This window comes from Symphalangus syndactylus, chromosome 6 (assembly GCF_028878055.3).
Source record: "Symphalangus syndactylus isolate Jambi chromosome 6, NHGRI_mSymSyn1-v2.1_pri, whole genome shotgun sequence".
NCBI classification, from domain to species: Eukaryota; Metazoa; Chordata; class Mammalia; order Primates; family Hylobatidae; genus Symphalangus; species Symphalangus syndactylus.
This window is the reverse complement of record NC_072428.2, coordinates 29,348,955-29,368,024: the sequence shown is the minus strand read 5'-3', so window position 1 is coordinate 29,368,024 and position 19,070 is coordinate 29,348,955. Positions and strand designations below refer to the sequence as shown.

Here is a 19,070-nt window from a genome sequence, read left to right as displayed (position 1 = left end):
ACCAACCTGGGCAACATCGTGAAACCCTGTGTCTACAAAAGAAAATACGAAAACTAGCCAGGCATGGTGATGCACACCTGTACTCCCAGCTACTCAGGAGGCTGAGGCAGGAGGATCACTTGAGCCTGGAGGGTTGAGGCTGAGTGAGCTGTGATCGTGCTACTGCACTCCAGCCTAGGCAACACAGCAAGGCCATGTCTAAAAATAAATACATAATAAATAAATAAATAAATAAATAAGTAAACTATTTAAACTTTTAACCAAGCTATGTTAAAATAAAGGGAATATATATGCAAAACTAATCACTTCTTAATTATTTTACTAGATTTTTACTATTTTCTATTCTCTCAGGGTTATTTGCATCTAATGTATCTGTATGATGATTATATAATGGTATACCACTGTGCATGTCTTCCCAACTTTGAGTTCAATGACATTAGCCATTGTGAGAGTATTTAGACTAAGGAAATCAACAAATACTACAAATCAGGGTGTTTTCCTCCATATACCCAACTGGTCAACACTTATCAGCAAGGGTGGCAGTTTCTCTTGGATGTGGTTAATGAAGACAGAAACATAAGGTAGGGGAATTATTCATGGTTACTTCCCCAGAATGTGCTCCCATACTGTTCCTTTCCCTAACAGAACACTAAATCACCCAGCCATGTAGTTTGCATGATACCTTGCCTTCAGCTGCAGAACGGGGCCCTTATTGCCTTAAGCAAAGAGGTTTCATCCCAAATCTCACTACAGTAAGCCTAGTTTGAAGACGTATTCATGATCCAAATCAGGCCAGCCATGACCGCTGAGGCTGATTTGAGGGAGCTGCATTTGAGCTACCAGGAAATTCAATCTGTCATTCCTGTTACATATGAATAAAGAAGCACATAGCCCTGGAAGACACTGGTAATCATCTTAGAACACAAACGAAAGAGACTGCCCATGCATGAATATAAGCGGAGGACACAGAACCAAGAAATAGTGAGAGAAAAACTAGGTTGGACTAGGCCTTCTCTGAATATCTAATCCTAGGCTTCCTGTAAGTTAATGCCCTTAGTTAGACTGAAGTGGACTTTTAGTTATTTGTACAAAAATTATTCCTTTCTAATACACAATATGGAGTGTGTATCTCTAGATGAGGTCATTGCAGGAAGAAAGTAAACACTCTTCACACTCTTCACCCTTCGTATGATAACTTTATATGGGTATATGCCTGACTCTTCAACCAGGGAGCAAGCTCTTCGTAGGCTGAAACTTCTTATTGCACATCTTTGTGTCTGTAGTTACCTTAATACTGCACCCTGCAAGTGAGGAACAAGTAGTAAGTGCTTAATATAGGTTTGCTTGATTGAATTGGTTAGTAAGTCAGAGAGAGATTGTGCAAGAAATGGAATGAATCAGAGTAAATTCCTCTTCGCTTCTTTGGCCAGGCAGCCAATATGAATCCATCTGTTGTCATTTCTGAATGTCCCAGAGAAAAAGGAATGAAGCAATGTAGCTCTTGAGTCCAGCAGTCCAGTCTTTCAGCTGAAGGAAGTTGTAGTTTTCTTCTGGGATAGAGTGAAAATAGGCCCTGGTCTTCCACTTGGCATAAACAGTAAGAAAACCCCTTTGGTCTATGTTTCCATGATGCTAAGTATCTGGATAAGAATGAAAATGTGCAGTCAACATGCTTCAGAAACTCTAAGCATGTGATACCACATCAGCAAAATATCAAGTTACTTAACCAGACTTCTCATTTTCTCTGCAGGAGTCTGGGTTGCTTATATCCATGAAAGTGATGACAATAAGTGTAACAGTCCCAGAACAGTGTGGCACTGTGAGTCTGAATGAAGCCAGTCCCTTATTATTTGGGGAGGGAGATGGGTATGGAACACTGGCAAGTCAACATGAATGTTTCAGTTACATTTCAAGGAAGAAAGAGAAAATACCCATGGAAACAGCAGTGTTGCCTGCTTCTGCTTTCCCATGCTTCCTCTGTTTCCTTTCTTCCACAGCCCTATTGATGTCCAACTTACATCTTATTTATCTACATATTTTTCTCTTTTTGAGAAAAGGTCTCACTCTGTCACCCAGGCTGGAGTGCAGTGGTGCGATCTAGGCTCACAGCAACCTCCCTCTCCTGGGTTCAAGCAATACTCCTGTCTCAGCCCCCTGAGTAACTGGGATTACGGGCATGCACCACCATGTCCAGCTATTTTTTTTTTTTTTTTTTTTGTATTTTCAGTAGAGATGGAGTTTCACCATGTTGGTCAGGCTGGTCTCGAACTTCTGACCTCAAGTGATCCACCCACCTCTGCCTCCCAAAGTGCTGGAATTACAGACATGAGCCACCGTGCCCGACCTATTTTCACAAATTTAAGTTTTCTATTTCCCAAAATGTAAGTGCCAGGAAGGCAGGGATTTGTCTTTATTTTTGTTCATGGCTGTATTCCCACTACCTAAAATAGATTTTGGCACACAGTAAATGCTCAAGAAATATTCATTAAACAAATGAATGGCCTTTAGGATGGCCATTTGCCAATCAGTTCATAAATTAGAAATTAAAATGGCCAAGTTAAAAAAAAAACATTGTTTTTTTCCCCCCAAGTTAAATTAAAAGACCTTATGACAATTAGTTCTGGCTCAACTAACTGTGTGACTATAATCAATTTGCTTAACATTCTGCTCCTTCATTTCTCCATCTGGAAAATGGGCATAATAGTACCAGAAACATTTTTCAAAAGCTTTCAAGACTCTCAAAAGAGGCAACAACTATAAAAATATTAGTTTCAAGATTCATTGCAGATGCTTAGCATTGTTTCATAAAATTAAATAAGGATCTCATTGTCCTTTAACTTACTAAGCTGGCAAAATTTCATTTTTCAGCTTCTGTTCTTATACATACTAAAGACTATACATTAAGCAACTTTAGTATTTTGATTTCATCCAAAGTATTGTTGATATCAATTTTAATTAACCAATCATTTTCAAACAAAACTGTAATTTCTGACACTTTAAATTTGCCTTCAAAGCCACAAAGTTTTAAAGATAAAAATAGATATACTCAAAAAATCCAACCTAACTGATATTTATTGAGACACGTGAAATGGCATTTTTCCAGGATAATCATTCCTTCCCCCTCCCAATATGTCAATAACAAACCTGGGTTTTTTGTGGTGGAAATTCCATTTATTCTCTTCTCATTTTCTCTTTCGAGCTAAATTCTATTGTAGAGTCTTCCCTTCCAATCTTTAAAAAGCGACCCTGTACCTTTAATAGCGGAGACCTGGTGAGAGGTTCTTTTCCAAACTTGTTCCCTGGCTTCCAAGTGACGAAACCAGCTGTAATTTGAGAGCAGACAGATCCTCAGGATATCTTTAGCCAAAGGAAAAGCTCTGCATTCCCACCCAGTCCAGAAATTGAAATACTATCAGGGGGCAAGAGCCTTTCTCTCCAGCTACACACTCCATCTCCCGGGAGCAACGGGAAACTCCGAGAGGAGGGCAACAGAGCCAGCATCTCGCCAGCGCCCCGGAGGAGGGGTTCCCCGCTACGCCTGTGCCCGAGGAGTTCCAGCCACCGAGCGAGGGGCGCAAGGGTGGGTGCATCCTGCGCTGCGGCGGCCGCGCTACCCAGACGCTGGTGTGCAGAGCCACATGAAGCCTGTTGGGGACTGGGGGCCAGGGAGCAGCAAGCCGGCTGGGACTGAGGCGGACGCTGTCTCAGGGAGACGCTGACTCGCAAAGACACTCCCTTCCTTGTGCCTGGGTGAAAAGTCTCCTCCTGGGGTCCCTGGCCATCCTGAATATCCAGAATGGTGTTTCTGAAGTTCCTCTGCATGAGTTTCTTCTGCCACCTGTGTCAAGGCTACTTCGATGGCCCCCTCTACCCAGAGATGTCCAATGGGACTCTGCACCACTACTTCGTGCCCGATGGGGACTATGAGGAGAACGATGACCCCGAGAAGTGCCAGCTGCTCTTCAGGGTGAGTGACCACAGGCGCTGCTCCCAGGGGGAGGGGAGCCAGGCCGGCAGCCTGCTGAGCCTCACCCTGCGGGAGGAGTTCACCGTGCTGGGCCGCCAGGTGGAGGATGCTGGGCGCGTGCTGGAGGGCATCAGCAAAAGCATCTCCTACGACCTAGACGGGGAAGAGAGCTATGGCAAGTACCTGCGGCGGGAGTCCCACCAGATCGGGGATGCCTACTCCAACTCGGACAAATCCCTCACTGAGCTGGAGAGCAAGTTCAAGCAGGGCCAGGAACAGGACAGCCGGCAGGAGAGCAGGCTCAACGAGGACTTTCTGGGAATGCTGGTCCACACCAGGTCCCTGCTGAAGGAGACACTGGACATCTCTGTGGGGCTCAGGGACAAATACGAGCTGCTGGCCCTCACCATTAGGAGCCATGGGACCCGACTAGGTCGGCTGAAAAACGATTATCTGAAAGTATAGGTGGATGGGTACAAACGCTAGAGAGAGGGAATCAAATCAGCCCCGTTTCGGAGGGTGGGGGACAGAAGATGGGGCTATGTTTCCCCCATACCTACTATTTTTTTATATCCCGATTTGCACTTTGAGAATAAATCTGAGGTCATCTTTAAAAAGAGAAAAATTGGACACTTGAGTGATTTCGTTTTTAGTTTTGTTTTTGTACATTATTTATGTGATGGTTATGGAATTGTCACCTGGAAAGAACAATTTTAAGCAATGCCATTTCTAGATGGGTTTCTAATTCTGCAGAGATACCTGTTTCAGCCACATCTAAAAGAGCACAGTTTATGTGGTGCAGAATTAAACTTCCCCATCCTGCAGATTATGTGGAAATACCCAAAGATAATAGTGCATAGCTCCTTTCAGCCTCTAGCCTTCACTCCTGGGCTCCAAAAGCTATCTGAGTTGCCTGTTTTTCAAATGAGGTTCAAGGTGCTGCTTTGCATGCCTGCGAACCCATGGAAGTTGTTTGTTACTTCTTCTTTTCTCTCTTATTTATTAACCACGGTCTGAGAGTTGTTTTTGTTTTATGTAACAGTATTGCCACAAAACTATAGGCAAATCGCGTTTGCAGGGAGATTTCTGGTGCCTCTGTGAGTGTGTGTAAGTTAAAGTGGCCACATTTAAGAAGGCCAAGCTTTGTAGTGGTTGCACAGTCACACTGATACGCTGATTTGCTCTTTCTCATCGTATGTCTGTGCTTTGTCATCAGTGCTATAGTAAATTACAAAGAAGTAGATAGATTGTATGAACATACCCCCAAATGCCTATGATTTAGGTTACCAATGTATTCTTTCTCATTTGGGGTTTTGCTTCTGTTTGTTTATTGGAAACTTGTACTTCAAGTAGGGGGAATTCTAATTCTAATAACTCCTTAGCTAAGTTTTGTTATTCAGGCAATAAACATGTTTTCATATAATACTGGCTTACTTTGTAATTTACATCTGTAACTTTCACATTTCAAAAAGTGGCCAATGCAAAAGGAGAGAGAAGGACTGGATTTAAGCCAGTTTACTTAAAGTATATGATAAAGAAGGCAGAGGAATAGTTACATATTTGGCAATTCTCCTCTCCATAGTCACCCTAACATCCTCACAAGAAAACAAAAATCTAGCCATTGCCAGAACTTTAAATTTGATCTCTATAGGTCTTCCTAAAGACTCAAATTTTTCCAGTTTCTCTCATAAATTCAACTGGAAAAGTTTCTGACAAGGCTCACACCCTGTACCCTTAGGCAGAGCAAGCATGCCATCCTCAGTTATAAACTACAATGATGTTTAATTTTGAAGCCAGGTCTATATTATTTAATTAATGGCTTTAAAAGGTGGAGATGCACTTTATTTAATGTCTTTCCCTAGCTAATTCTTACTCTCACCTTAAATATGCTTTCTTGTTGCATATATGCACAGATACACACACACACACACACACACACGAAAATAAATAAATGTTCATATTCTTCTGTTCAACAGACATTTATTTTCTCCTCTCCCTTGAATAAGAAAATGTTTTCCATTCCTATGAATTGTCTAATATCTTTCTATTACAGAAGGGGAAACTGAGGCTGGGAAAGGCTAAATGACTTATCCTCCGTCAGTTATAACAGCCCCTGGTCTCTTAAATTTAAATACAGGACTTTCCTGAACTAATTTTTTTAAGGATACTGAAAAATGAGAGAGAGTGGTTGAATGCCTGAAATTTTGCTTAACTTACTGTACTTAAAATCACTTATAACTTCTTTTTGTTACTCAGGGCCCCACTTTTTGTTGCTTTCTAGACTTGTGTGTAGAAAGAAGATTAATGATCACTTAAAATAGTTTCCTTCTTTATTCTGAAAAAATGAGGAAAAAATAACAACAGTGGCAAATAAAATCTTATTTGGTACTAAAATGTTTGTAGTTTGAAGTCACAATCATTCATGCCTCAAAACATTTATATTACTCACTTCATAGTAATCATCTGGTAATTCATAGACTTACAAATGTCATCTCCTTGATTTTCCCAGCTATAATGGGAGGATATTGGGCGTGTGATAGTGATGGAAAACTGTTTTCCTGTGCATGCTAATTTCAATCTATTGATAATGCTTCCATACCATATTATGTTATCAAGGATTCAAAAGACACAGAAGTGAAGAGTGTCATTCCTAATTAGAGATACCTTCCATGGGTGCAGAAAGGGGAATGGTACCACATCTGCTACAAATTTGAAAACCCTGAAATAGCTTATGTATGAGGTTCTTTCCCGTGCTAACATTCTATGATTCCTACAAAACCAGAACGAAATTATCTGGCATCCAATCACTCCACTCAAGCCTAGATGTACAGCCAGTAATCCCACAGAGTCTTATGTAAATGGCCTCAGAGGGCAAATGGTAATTTCCAGGTGGGGAGAGGAAACAATCCCGAACTGCCAGCCCAGAGAATAACATCACAAGGCTGTTCCAAACCTTCTTCGGGTGGGGAGCCAGACCTACTCACATCCTTCCTCCCCACTTCCTCATGATTCTTATTAGACCTTGTTATTCACGCAGTGACAAATTCTTTTTTCAAGTAGTGGTTCTTTTTATTTCTTAGACCATGGACTATTTTGAGAATCGAAAGAAAACTACACACTCTCTTCTCTGCAAAATCTACTTGCAAATGAATCTATACAAGTTAGAATATTAATTATTTTTATATTTGTTGACTACTTAATTTGTGCCAGGCACTGAGCTGGGTTGTGGGTCATTCTGGGATGTTCTAAAGCCTTGGGGCTTCATCTGTAAATCGAGAAATTTAAAAAGCCTCTTAGAGTTTTATTTGGAAGAGGAGGCATTTATTACTGTTGTTGTTAAGTATAGCAACAATTAAACAACAGCTAACTTTTCTGAAAAGTCAGTATTATTGGTAAGGCTCTGTGCTAAGAACTTTGTCTGGGTCATTTCTCTTAATTCTAACAACAAACTGCATGAGGAAAGCATTTTATAAAATGAGGTAATACATGTCAAGCACTTAGAATAGTACCTGAGACATGGTGAATCCTCAGTAAATGTTAGTTGCTGTTGTTATAATCATTATTTTTATTGCTCAGGCCTAGAAAGCCTAGGTACTATTTTCAAGACTAAAACTGTGTGATATCTTATATACCTTACTATGCTGTCAGTTTTAACTGATGATTCTCTAATGAGATCTAAGAGCAAATAAAAGAAGAATGTGGAAGATAGGGGATTAAAGGGGCCTCCAGTTATCCACTTTAAATGTCCTCTGCAGTTCAGATCCTTGATAATGTCTGGCAGTCAGAAGCTGGTTGGCTTCCCTGTTTATAGAATTATTCATTAATACTTTCTCTGGGAGATGCATTGTTCAGTACCACTAATTCTTCTCTCAGTTGGACCACGTGAAAACATCTATATAACTATTTTGAAGTGTTCTACAGTTATCTATCTGGAGGCCGTTGATGAAAGACACCAGGCTACTTTAGCCTCTGCAACCACCAACACCAGGCTCCTGGAAGCCATCAGAAGCTATAAGAAGCCAGCAGGTGTGTTATACGCAGCAGTACCAAGAAGCTGTGTCCAATAGTTCACACACTTTTCATTGCCTTTTAAACTCTCATTTACAACTCTGCTAAGGAAATGGGCTCAAAACTTCCCTGGAGGAGCCTTGAAACTTAGATTATAAACTATTTTAGTGAGTTATAAAAATGTCCATGAAACCCACTAATGATATGAAATCACACTAAGGGGCAGTGTGGTCAAATTTCTGATGCATTTTTCAGAGGAGGATTATTAAATTATTTTTGATATTGAATGTAATATTAAATTCCATGTAAAATTGGGATGTAACATTTTATATGGAATAATAATATTGGATAGAAAATAGAAATGCTAAATATGGTTTATGAATATGTTAATATAAAAGAGAAAATAATTGGAGACGTAAGAAGATTACGTAAATAGAATACAAAAAACTACAACAGTAACTAACCAGTATAGAAAATGAGATTCTTTCAATCATCCTAGTAATTGTGGAATTAAAATGGTTCTTAGGAATACTATTTCTAAATTCAGGATCTCGATGGATATGTCATTCATTAAGTACTTTAATATGCCACTATGTGAGGTACCCAGGATAATAATAGTTTATAAATATGTGAGGAAACTGACATCTAAACAAATAATTCAAGTACAGCAATGTGGAAGATTGGAGTATGTAGAAGGTTCTATGGGAGCTCAGCAAGAATCTAAATTAGAATTGTCTGGAAAATGTAGAGTAGTGTGTCCTAGTCTGATTTGTGCTGCCATAACAGACTGTCTGAGACTGGGTAATTTATAATGAACAGAAATTTATTAGCTAACATTTCTGAAGGCTGGGAAGTCCAAATCAAAGTATCAGCATCTTGTGAGAGCCTTCTTGTTATGTCATAACATGGTGAAAAGAAAGAAGGCTAGAGAGAACAAGAGGGGGCCAAACTCATTCTTTTATACTGTCACCAACCACACCCATGAGCATGGAGCCCTCACGGCCTTATAACCTCATTAAGGTCCTACTTCTTAATGCTGCTACAATGGCAATTAAATTTCAACATGAGTTTTGGAAGTCCCAAACATTCAAACCTTAGCTCAGTGCAAATAAAACAAAGATTTGGCATAAACACACATTCAAGACATGCAGGATTTTTATTCTTGCTGCTAGTATTATTGTTGTTTAGCCTTTTCAATAACAATTTTCTGATTACAAAAGTCATTATCAGCTGGGCGTGGTGGCTCAAGCCTGTAATCCCAGCACTTTGGGAAGCCGAGGTGGGTGGATCACAAGGTCAGGAGTTCGAGACCAGCCTGGCCAAGATGGTGAAACCTCGCCTCTACTAAAAATACAAAAATTAACCGTGCACAGTGTCAGGCACCTGTAATCTCAGCTACTCGGGAGGTTGAGGCAGGAGAATCACTTGAACCCAGGAGGCAGAGTTTGCAGGGAGCCGAGATCGTGCCTCTGCACTCTAGCCTGGGCGACAGAGCAAAACTCCGTCTCAAAAAAAAAAAAAAAAAAGTCATTATCCGCCGAATGTGATAATATAGAAAACACAGTAGCACAAGAAAAGCAAAATTATTCATATTTTCAAACTCCTTCTGCCATATACTTGCTATTTGCATTTTGGTATACTTCTTTCCATACTTTTTATGCATATCTATGTATATATCTTCTCTTTAGAAAAATTATTATAATAAATACATTGTTTTGTACCAATGTCTATTTCAGGTGTTAAGAATATTTAATTGCATAAATGTTTTTAAAATGCTTAGATCTATCCACAATGTTTCAGGAGGCAGAAGTTCTAGGTTCTAGATCTTGCCTTACAATATATTGGCTGCATAACTTTGAATGAGTCCCTGAAATGTTCTGAAATTCAGTCACTTTGTTTGCAAGATGAAGATAATTATAGCTACTGTTTATTAAACAGGCACTGCTCAAAGTGTTTTCCACATATTATTTTATATAATCTGGTTAGAATTATATTCCAGGTTGATGTTATATTTTATAAGTTTTTCAGATAAAGAAAATAAGACACAAAGAGCTTAAGTGTTTAAAAGTTCCCTCTTGCAGGCAGTTAAATAACTACGTTTCCTGAACTAGCTAGACAGGAATGGAGTCAATATTCAAACACAATCTGACCACCTTGCTTTCCTGATAGTCCCTGAATGATGTTTTCCCTTTCTGAAGGCAGTAGACTGGACACATAATTTGCTAACTGTCTTCCTATTCTAGGATCTATGATAAATGGCCTCCAAAATGAATATTTCCCTTATATGATTTTCTTAATTGGAAAAATTCAAAACCACATTTTCTTGAAGAAACTTTTTCTTTCTCTGCTTGAATTTATGTTGGGTAAAATATAAATTCCCGATACCTGCATGTGTCACTCACTCCATGATTCTTTGCCTAAGAGCAACCGGCTTCTTTTACATTTTCCAGGCCCTTTCACATGCATTATCACATTGACTATAACAATTTTTTATAGATGCTGAACTGGCATAGACAGTTTATGGTATTCACCATTTGGCAGGCTGCAGTCCAGTGTTCACAGCTAGCAAGTTCTTCGGTCATTCTGTTATACTTTATATCTGAATCCCAATATAAAACGATTTCTTAGGCCAGGCACAGTGACTCATGCCTGTAATCCCAGCACTTTGGGAGGCTGAGGTGGGCGGATCACTTGAGGTCAGGAGTTCAAGGCCAGCCTGGCCAACATGGCAAAACCCCGTCTCTACAAAAAATACAAAAATTAGCCGGGTGTGATGGTGCAAGCCTGTAATCCCAGCTACTTGGGAAAGGCTGAGGCATGAGAATCACTTTAATTCAGAAGGCAGAGGTTGCAGTGAGCCGAGATCGTGCCACTGCACTCCAGCCTGGGCAACAGAGTGAGACTCTGTCTTACAAAATAAATAAATAAATAAATGATTTCTTGTCCATACAGGTCTCCCAAACTAAAAAATATATACTATTAGGAAGTGCTATGTACTATTTTAGATAAGAAGGTTTAAAAAGACCCCTCTGAGTAAGCAGGAGATCTCTGAATTGAACCTTAAATCTTAGGTAGAAGCCAAGAATGTAAATGTCGGAGGAAAAACTGTTCCTGGTAACAGAACAGCAACTACAAAGTCCTTCAAGCAGACACAACTTTACGTGTATGAGAAAAAAAGAAGAAAAAAAAACAGCGGAATTATAGCAGAATAAATCAGAGAAAGAATAAAATAATTTGGGTTGAAAGAACAACTGGGGTTTGGTAACAGATGAACTAGACGGCCATAATGAGAAATTTGGATATTATTCTGACTTCAATGGAAAGGCACTGGGGTGTCTAAGCAGAGGAGTAGTATTGCTTGATTTACACAAAAAAGACCACTATGGAAGATTAGTCTACAGAGAGGCAAGAATGGAAGCAGGAAGGCCACTTGGCCAGGTAGCTCCTAAGATATGCCAATTGTAGATGATGGTCTAAGGTAGTAGTGGTGAAAATGGCAGAAACTGGTATTTATCTTACACAGATATGTCCTACTATGGCTTTTTCCCAAAAAAATCTGTGACATTCTTCCCAACCTGCTCCTACATTGATTCAATTTTCCATCTCTAATTCCATTTATCCCCTTTTGGGTTTGATGTTAGCATTGCCTCCCTCTGATTCTTGACCACCTTCCTCTCCTGACTCTTAAAGAAGTGTATGAATGGGATTTAGCTTCTCTTACCAACTATATCAGGTAATGTATGGATTCCAGATGACCTCTCTGACTCTAAGTCCCAACTCTGCCCACCAGCCCAAGCCCTGTTTACCCTATTTATGGACTAGAATCCACAGATCTATAAAGGTGAAGAGTCAACCACACGCATACCTCACGTATTTTACAATTACATATAAACATTGCATTAGAGTTTAGACATCTTCCCTTTATCAGTGATCTCGTCATCACTGCATCTGTACTTATTCTGCATTTTTCCTCACAAGAGCTGTATCTAAATATAAAAAATATAAGCTATATCTAAATATAAAAATGTTCTCTTGAGGATTTCCAATGTCTTCAGTATTCTACATTGCCTTGAATTTAGTAAGGTCATGCAACATTCTGTTTTGACTCTAGTAAGCATTTACTTCGATGACTTGTATATTTTACCATTTTCCCCTTTTGCTTTTCCATGAAATACAGAAGATATTTTGTATGTCAACAGCTTGCTGTTTACTGAAAGGACCCTGACAGCTATGATTAATAAGGTAAAGTCTCCATGCTCCAGGGTTGGCAGTAATGGCTTGCATTTTCCAGTTGTGAAAACTTTCCTCCTGCAGGCAGTTAAAGAAATGTGTTTCCTGAATGTCTTCTCTCACTTTGATCTTTTCCCAACTCTCATCCCAAGACCAAGCAAACGGGTATGCTCCACTCAACTTTCAAAATGTAAGCTTTGCTGGCACTTCCATGAGTTGACCATTAACAATTTCCACCAGATGCTACTATAGATTAAATTATAAAGAGTGGAAAATCTAGCTAGTGAGTTTGCATTGCTCTGAGTTATATTTTTGCCTACCCTTCAAACATCCATTTTCTCCTGCCCCAGTTCCCTTCTCTCCTGTTCTCTCCTCCTTTTTTCTCTTTCCCTCTTTGCCTCCAGACAGTATAGATTTCACTGTTAGAAGCTAAAGAAGTAAAGGCAGAAACTGATTCACATTGTGCCTTTGCAACATATTAGCTGGGGAATCTGGGCAAATTGTACAACCTCTTAGAAGCTCAATTTCCTCCATATACAGTGGGGAATATGACACATGCTTTGCAGGGTTCTTGTAAGGATTTGGTAAGCCAATGTATGGAAGGGGCTTAACATAAGACTGAGAAATAATGTCACTATTCTCACACAATCTGGCAACATATAGTTCATTGAGGATCCTCTTTTAAGAAAGAATACCTTATATGTTCTTTGGCTGAAAAAGTTGTGTTTCAAATACACCTTTGGGATTCTATGTATTTTCTATGAGCCAGTCTTGACCTCCTCTTCCTGGCAGGCTCCTCAGAAGCCAAATATGTGTTTGTTCCCATTCATATAAGATTCCTATATGTGTGTCTGCACCACAAACACCTCTTCCCCATTTGGGCCAAGAAAATGAATGCTGCAGCACGAGATAACAGAAAATTCTCTTACCCTTTATTTCCAAATGTTAACAGGACCTTTACTTTATGCCTTGTGCATGGGGGGTGATGCACACGAAAGTAACTTGGGAATTTCAGGATATAGACAGCAACAGTGAGAGAACTCTCAAAACTTGGCAATAGGCCACCAAGTTAGAGAAAATAACAGTATTAATTTCTAGTATTTATTGAGCCATTAACTATATATTAAATACTGGGTAGCCTGGAAAATTCCAGTTTTTAGGCCTACAAGACTGAAGGCTACATCCCAAGTGATCTCAGTATGGAAGACCTCAGGGTGACAGCACACACTTCCTTCTACAACCCCAGACTCTAACTGTATGATTTGGTATCCCTAACTGTAAGGTCAGGAGCTTAGCAGAGCTGGTAGACTGGACTGATTCAAGCCCTGTTTCAGGTCTGGTGTACACGAGCTTCACTGAGAGTACCTGCGTACATTTGCATGAAACTTTGATGACTTGCTGAAGTGAGAAGGCAATTTGGCAATTCTCCAGCTTGCCTGCTTCTCTCCATGCAACTTCTACCTGGGCTGCAAAGAGGCCTTGGCTCAATTGAACAAGTACTCAAGATAGGATTTGGTGGCCTCTCTCACACATCCCTAGAAGAAGCTTGAATTTGCACGCTTTTCCATACAAGAGGAGACAATTGACCCAGTGAACATTAATACATGTATATATTTAGCTATAAATATAAAGAATAAATATGCATATTTCTTTTCTAAATTAAAGGCATTTGGATCACTTGAAGAAAAAACAGAAAAAGAAAAATCTTTAACTGGCTGAAACAAAAACTCATTCAGGCTTAGAAATTGGCAAAGGCAATAATGATAAATACTCATCTCATAATCATATTTTTATAGGCCCTCTTATTTCCAATAGTTTCACCATAAAAAGGATCACAGTGAAATATCTGGACTGACAGTTCACAATAATGGTATGATATCAAAGGATGTCAGGTTTTACAGGGCTTTCCCATTTCCTCTGTAAAATTCTTACCATTACCAAAAGATGCAACTACCACTTTTGCCTTTAAATCATTATTTTTTTAAAAAAAAAAAACTACCTTCCAAAGGGCTATTCATTCCTCTGTTCATTCACCACCTATTTATTGAGCACCTACTAAGTACAATTGCTGCTGCACATAGAGGATAAAAATAGTAATAACAACAAAACAGATGGTATTACCTACTATATCTATTATTATGTAACACCATTCTGAGCATGTAACATATATTTAACACAGGTAATCCTTGCAACAACCCTTTAGGAAGGTTGCTTATAAACTGTTCTACTTCCTATAGAATGTCACCTGATGCCTGTGCCAGACATCCTCTGTCACTCTCCTTGATCTCCAGCCCTGCCACAAGTCCCTTCTCTGGCTGACAGTCTCTCTTGATTTGGCTCACCCTTCTTTATAGTTGAACCATAATTCTAGAAGGACCACAGCATCCTCAGGCTGGGAGTTGGGAATATGTAAAACAAGTTCTTCCTCAGTGATCCCAGATGCTAAATAAAACAGACTTTGGATTAAACTGAGAAAGAAATAAGAGTAAATTAGTAAGAGAAGACCTTGACTTCAGGCTCAAGTTTGCCAGGATTGAGCCAGCAAGCCATAGAACAAAACTCAAAATGTCAACATTATGCTAACCTCTGTCAGATTAAAATAGTAAAAAACCATACTTGTAATTATATCCGTAGATATAGTTTTAATCTTGAGAACTACATAGTCTAAGAACGTTAGAGTGAGAAATAACGTTAACAAATGGAGAAGCCTAAACAGGTGAAGAAACTGATTCCAGGTCCTATAGACTCCTGGTACTAAGGTCAAGAAGTCACAGAATCACAAAGCCAGCTCATCTTATTTACCTCGTCACCAGCTGCCTGAATCCTTATAATAGAACAGCCTTGACAAGTGATTATGCAGGCTGTGCTTCAATTCTTCAAATTATGGGTACTCCTTTCTCTCTGGCTGGGGTCAGGTTGGGGGTAGGGAGGTGGGTACATTCATTTGTGGTAGAGTTGTAACTCATAAAATTTTTTTTTACATTTTGAACTAAAACCCTTTTACATTTTGAACTAAAATCTTTCTCCATGTATCTTCTACCATTCAAAAACCCACAGCCCCCAATTATTTATCCCTTTTCCACATCAAATTAATCGAATATCTGGTGGCACCTTTTGCCAGCCTCAACATACCCAGTTCCTGCTACCCTTCCTTATGTAACATAAACAACAACCCAGATCTCCCAGCTCTGGTTTATTGCTAGGAAGAAAAGGTGTATAGTAGTTAAAAGCATGGGCTTTGCAGAAAGACAAATCCCTAGGTTGAATTTCATTTCTACATTCATATTAATATCCAAGGACAATTTACTTAATTTATATATCTTGATATATATAAAGATATAATATATCTTTATAAATATATCTATATAAAGATATATTATACCTTTATATAATATATCTTGGTGTAAGGAATATGGCTGTGCTTTGGTCAGGGATAGGCCGAAGTAGGATGTTTACATCCTGCATGACTCAGTGAGTTCAGAGTGCAGGCGTTTAACTCCACTTGTTATCACAGCCATGTAGCCATAACATGGGAAGGCCACCCCTTGGCCTTAAGCCACTGTTGTCTGTAAAATGTATAATTGCCCTGTGGACACTGTGTAGGCGCACTGGTGCCCAGAGAAACAGAGTCAGAGCTGTCCATCTTTGCAGATGGACAGGAGGGAGCCAGGCTTGCCCATGCCCAAACACAGAAAGGTTTAAGCTGCTGACCCTGAAGCAAAGGGAGAGCCAACCATGCAGCTGCAGGCATGGGGGCTGCAGGAGTCACAGAGCCGGAGCAGACAGCCGAGATAAAGACAGAGCTAGTGTAAGAAAGCTGTTGATGAGAGCTGCTGCTGAATAAAATCATCTTTCACCTGCCTGCGGCCCCGAGTGTTCTTTCTGCTCATCCAACCACTCCCTTTGGACCTCATTATGACATTTGACGTAGTCATGAACCTGACACTTGGGTTTCTTTAATTTAAATCAGTAATGATAATACCCATTTTGACGGGTTCTTGGGGTGAGTAAATGAAATAACATATGTAAAATGCCTAGCATCTTACCTAGCATTTTGTAGAAGTTCAACATATATATTTGAATGGATAAATAAATGAAACCCTAGTCGGATGCTTTGTTTAAACTTGGCACTCGTGAGTTTTGTAGAATGAAAAGCAAACCTGGAGAAGACCTTGTGTAGGGGAAAAGAGCAGAGGGAGAATGAAGGAGAAACAGGCTTAATGAGAACCCAAAGCTGCCATGGCTGACGAACTTTATATGTAAGGAAACCTCAGCCCTTTCTGTAACAAGTTTGCCAACCATCTGACAGCAGCGTGCTTCACCCTCACCTGTGCTCACGGAGGGGAAAGGAGGGAAGACTCTTACACTCAAGTCTTTTTCAACTAACTCTGAGTTTTCTCATAAAAGTCTGACCACTTGTGAATTTGAGATCCCAAAAACTAAGTTATTTGGGGAATGGGATAAATGGTACTTTATATCTTTTTTCTTCTTCTTCTTAAAAAATAGCTGAACAGACTTTCCTAACTCTTTCCCAAAAGCTTCATGTTCAGGCTGAGCTCAGCCCTGGAAGGTCTCACACTCAAGAGGAAGGCCTGAGAAAGTCATTAAAGGCAAGTGAAAGCCCTGGAATGGAAATACACAGGGAAGATGGAAATTCAATTGGCTTTTCCTCTCAGGTGATCCATCTTTCAATAACAGGAAGATGAAACCAAAGCAAACTATCTCAAGGATAACATCTCCTAAACCATTATAAACTTAAAACATAGCTTAAAGCAGGGGCTTTGGGGCACAGCTTGTCATATCTTGAATCATGGTTCCCCTCATTGTATGGGCTGTTTGTGGCAAATAACTGAAACTCCCTGGGCCTCAGTTTCCTCCTCTGTAAAATGGAGATAATGTGCCTTATTTCATAGGACTTTAAAGAGGAACAAATGAGAGAGTCTAGCTTGTATATGGTCTGGCACGTATGTTAAACTATTTCACTAGATGTAAAGTAATGTATATATAGCAAACAATCTTTGTCCTATTAACATGAAGGGATCAAATAATTAAAATGAGTCCATACTTTTTCCCCTCCCCATTGCCTGTTTGGCCTCTCCTTCTCTTCCCATCTCCCTCCTGGCTCTTGGTAGAAAGGAAAGAAACTGGACAAACACATTATCCACTTCTCTTCCCGACAAAAAGTTTATCCATGAAGAAGAACCACATGCACTAGGAAAAGAGAATGACATGGAAAGGAAAGGGTAGAGGGCTGGGATGCTGCTAAGCATCCTGCAGTGCATATAACAACCCTCCATGACAAAGAGTTATCCAGTCCAAAATGTCAATAGTATCAAGGTGATGAAACACTGGGCTATAATATATAAAACATAAGGGAGTAGTGGGACAAATGGAGGTGGCAGTTAGATTGAGGATCTTGGATATCTAAGCTAAGATAGCTAAGATTTCTTTCCCAAAGTAATGGGTATATTACAGGATTCAAGGCATGAAGAAAATAGAATTTTAGAATAATTCGTTTTGCAAAGTTGTGTCTAATATAGGAACTTAGAGATACCAGAGAGTTCCAGGTAGCCTGATACAAATTCACGTTTTATATTGAATTGTGGTTATGGTGTCCCAACATCTAGTTGAAAAGTGAAAGCATCGACCATCCTGGCCAACATGGTGAAACCCCGTATCTACTAAAAATACAAAAATTAGCTGGGCATGGTGGCATACATCTGTAGTCCCAGCTACTTCGGAGGCTGAGGAAGAAGAATCACTTGATCCCGGGAGGTGGAGGTTGCAGTGAGCCGAGATCGAGCCACTGCACTCCAGCCTGGTGACAGAGCAAGACTCCATCTCAAAAAAAAAAAAAGAAAAGTGAAAGCATTAATCAACAGGTTAATTTTATCTCCTTTTTATCTCCTTGACTTCAACAAACCAAAAGCCTGGATTTCTGGTTTTCCCATTGATTATGACTTCTTCTGCAATTTGGCAGGACAATTAAAGGGGATGAGTGGAGTTGATTTACTCTAACTAATAGTTTGGCATGATGTAGACAAAACATCTGGTTGGCTGGTGCTTTCATTTTTCACTTGGTGGTTTTGACATGGAGGAAACATAATCATTGTTGGATGCTAACTAGTTATCATTGTAAGCCCAGCTGTTCATAGGGTAGAATCAACAGTCCTAAAATAAAGTATTGTAGGTAAATACCTTCAACCCGAAAGATTATGGCTTATAAGAAAAATGAATTCTAGAGGTAAAAATGAATAACTCAAGCATAACCTTCATTTATGTCTACTTGCCATTGTTCATGTTCAAATACCTTCTCAAATATGTCTTATATGCCTGGGAGTTTGTGTGATTCATCAAAGCATTAAGTCAAGCCACATTCCCTAGACCAGGGCTGTACCTTCCTAGAGAGAGAAGCTCATTTTTCTTCACACACAAATTGTTGTATACTCACAAAATCATGTACCTCAAAAGGATGCATTCACCCAGAAAGTGAGTGATATGTTTTGTTATTTTTTAGAATTTATCTGCAAAGAGTAGACTCCTTGTATAAATTCATCTGAAGGAACAATAAAAGCCAGTGAAAGCCTGGGTTCGTTTTTTCTGCACTTCCAAATCCTACACGTCTTTTTAAGCCTAGTTCTTTCCAACTTCCTAAAGGCTTCCCTGGGGCTACTGCCCATGGTGAGTAACATACATGACAATTTTCATTGGCAAAGGACTACTTGCATCACTGTGTCAAGCAGATTTTTGAGGTCGTATTAGGATCCCACAGGAAAGAGTTCTGTGATCCATTCGCAATGCATTTCATGATCATAAGAAAGGGAGGAGGTAACATGAGAGCAAAGTATTTGCTTTCTTCATCCTT

The 19,070-nt window shown here is 39.6% G+C and overlaps 2 protein-coding genes across 5 annotated transcripts in view; both read left to right on the top strand.

Annotated features, from left to right (window-relative positions):
* BBOX1 (gamma-butyrobetaine hydroxylase 1) overlaps positions 1 to 19,070 on the top strand; it is a 483,622-nt gene that overhangs the window by 336,282 nt on the left and 128,270 nt on the right. The gene's annotated exons all lie outside the window — the stretch shown is intronic.
* On the top strand, positions 3,153 to 5,390 carry FIBIN (fin bud initiation factor homolog). The gene has a single exon (XM_055282103.2). The coding sequence runs from the start codon at positions 3,797 to 3,799 to the stop codon at positions 4,430 to 4,432; it is 636 nt and encodes a 211-aa protein (XP_055138078.1). The 5' UTR covers positions 3,153 to 3,796; the 3' UTR covers positions 4,433 to 5,390.

Excerpts from the sequence above, each read along its gene's own strand:
- FIBIN (XM_055282103.2), top strand. The coding sequence starts at position 3,797 with ATGGTGTTTCTGAAGTTCCTCTGCATGAGTTTCTTCTGCCACCTGTGT.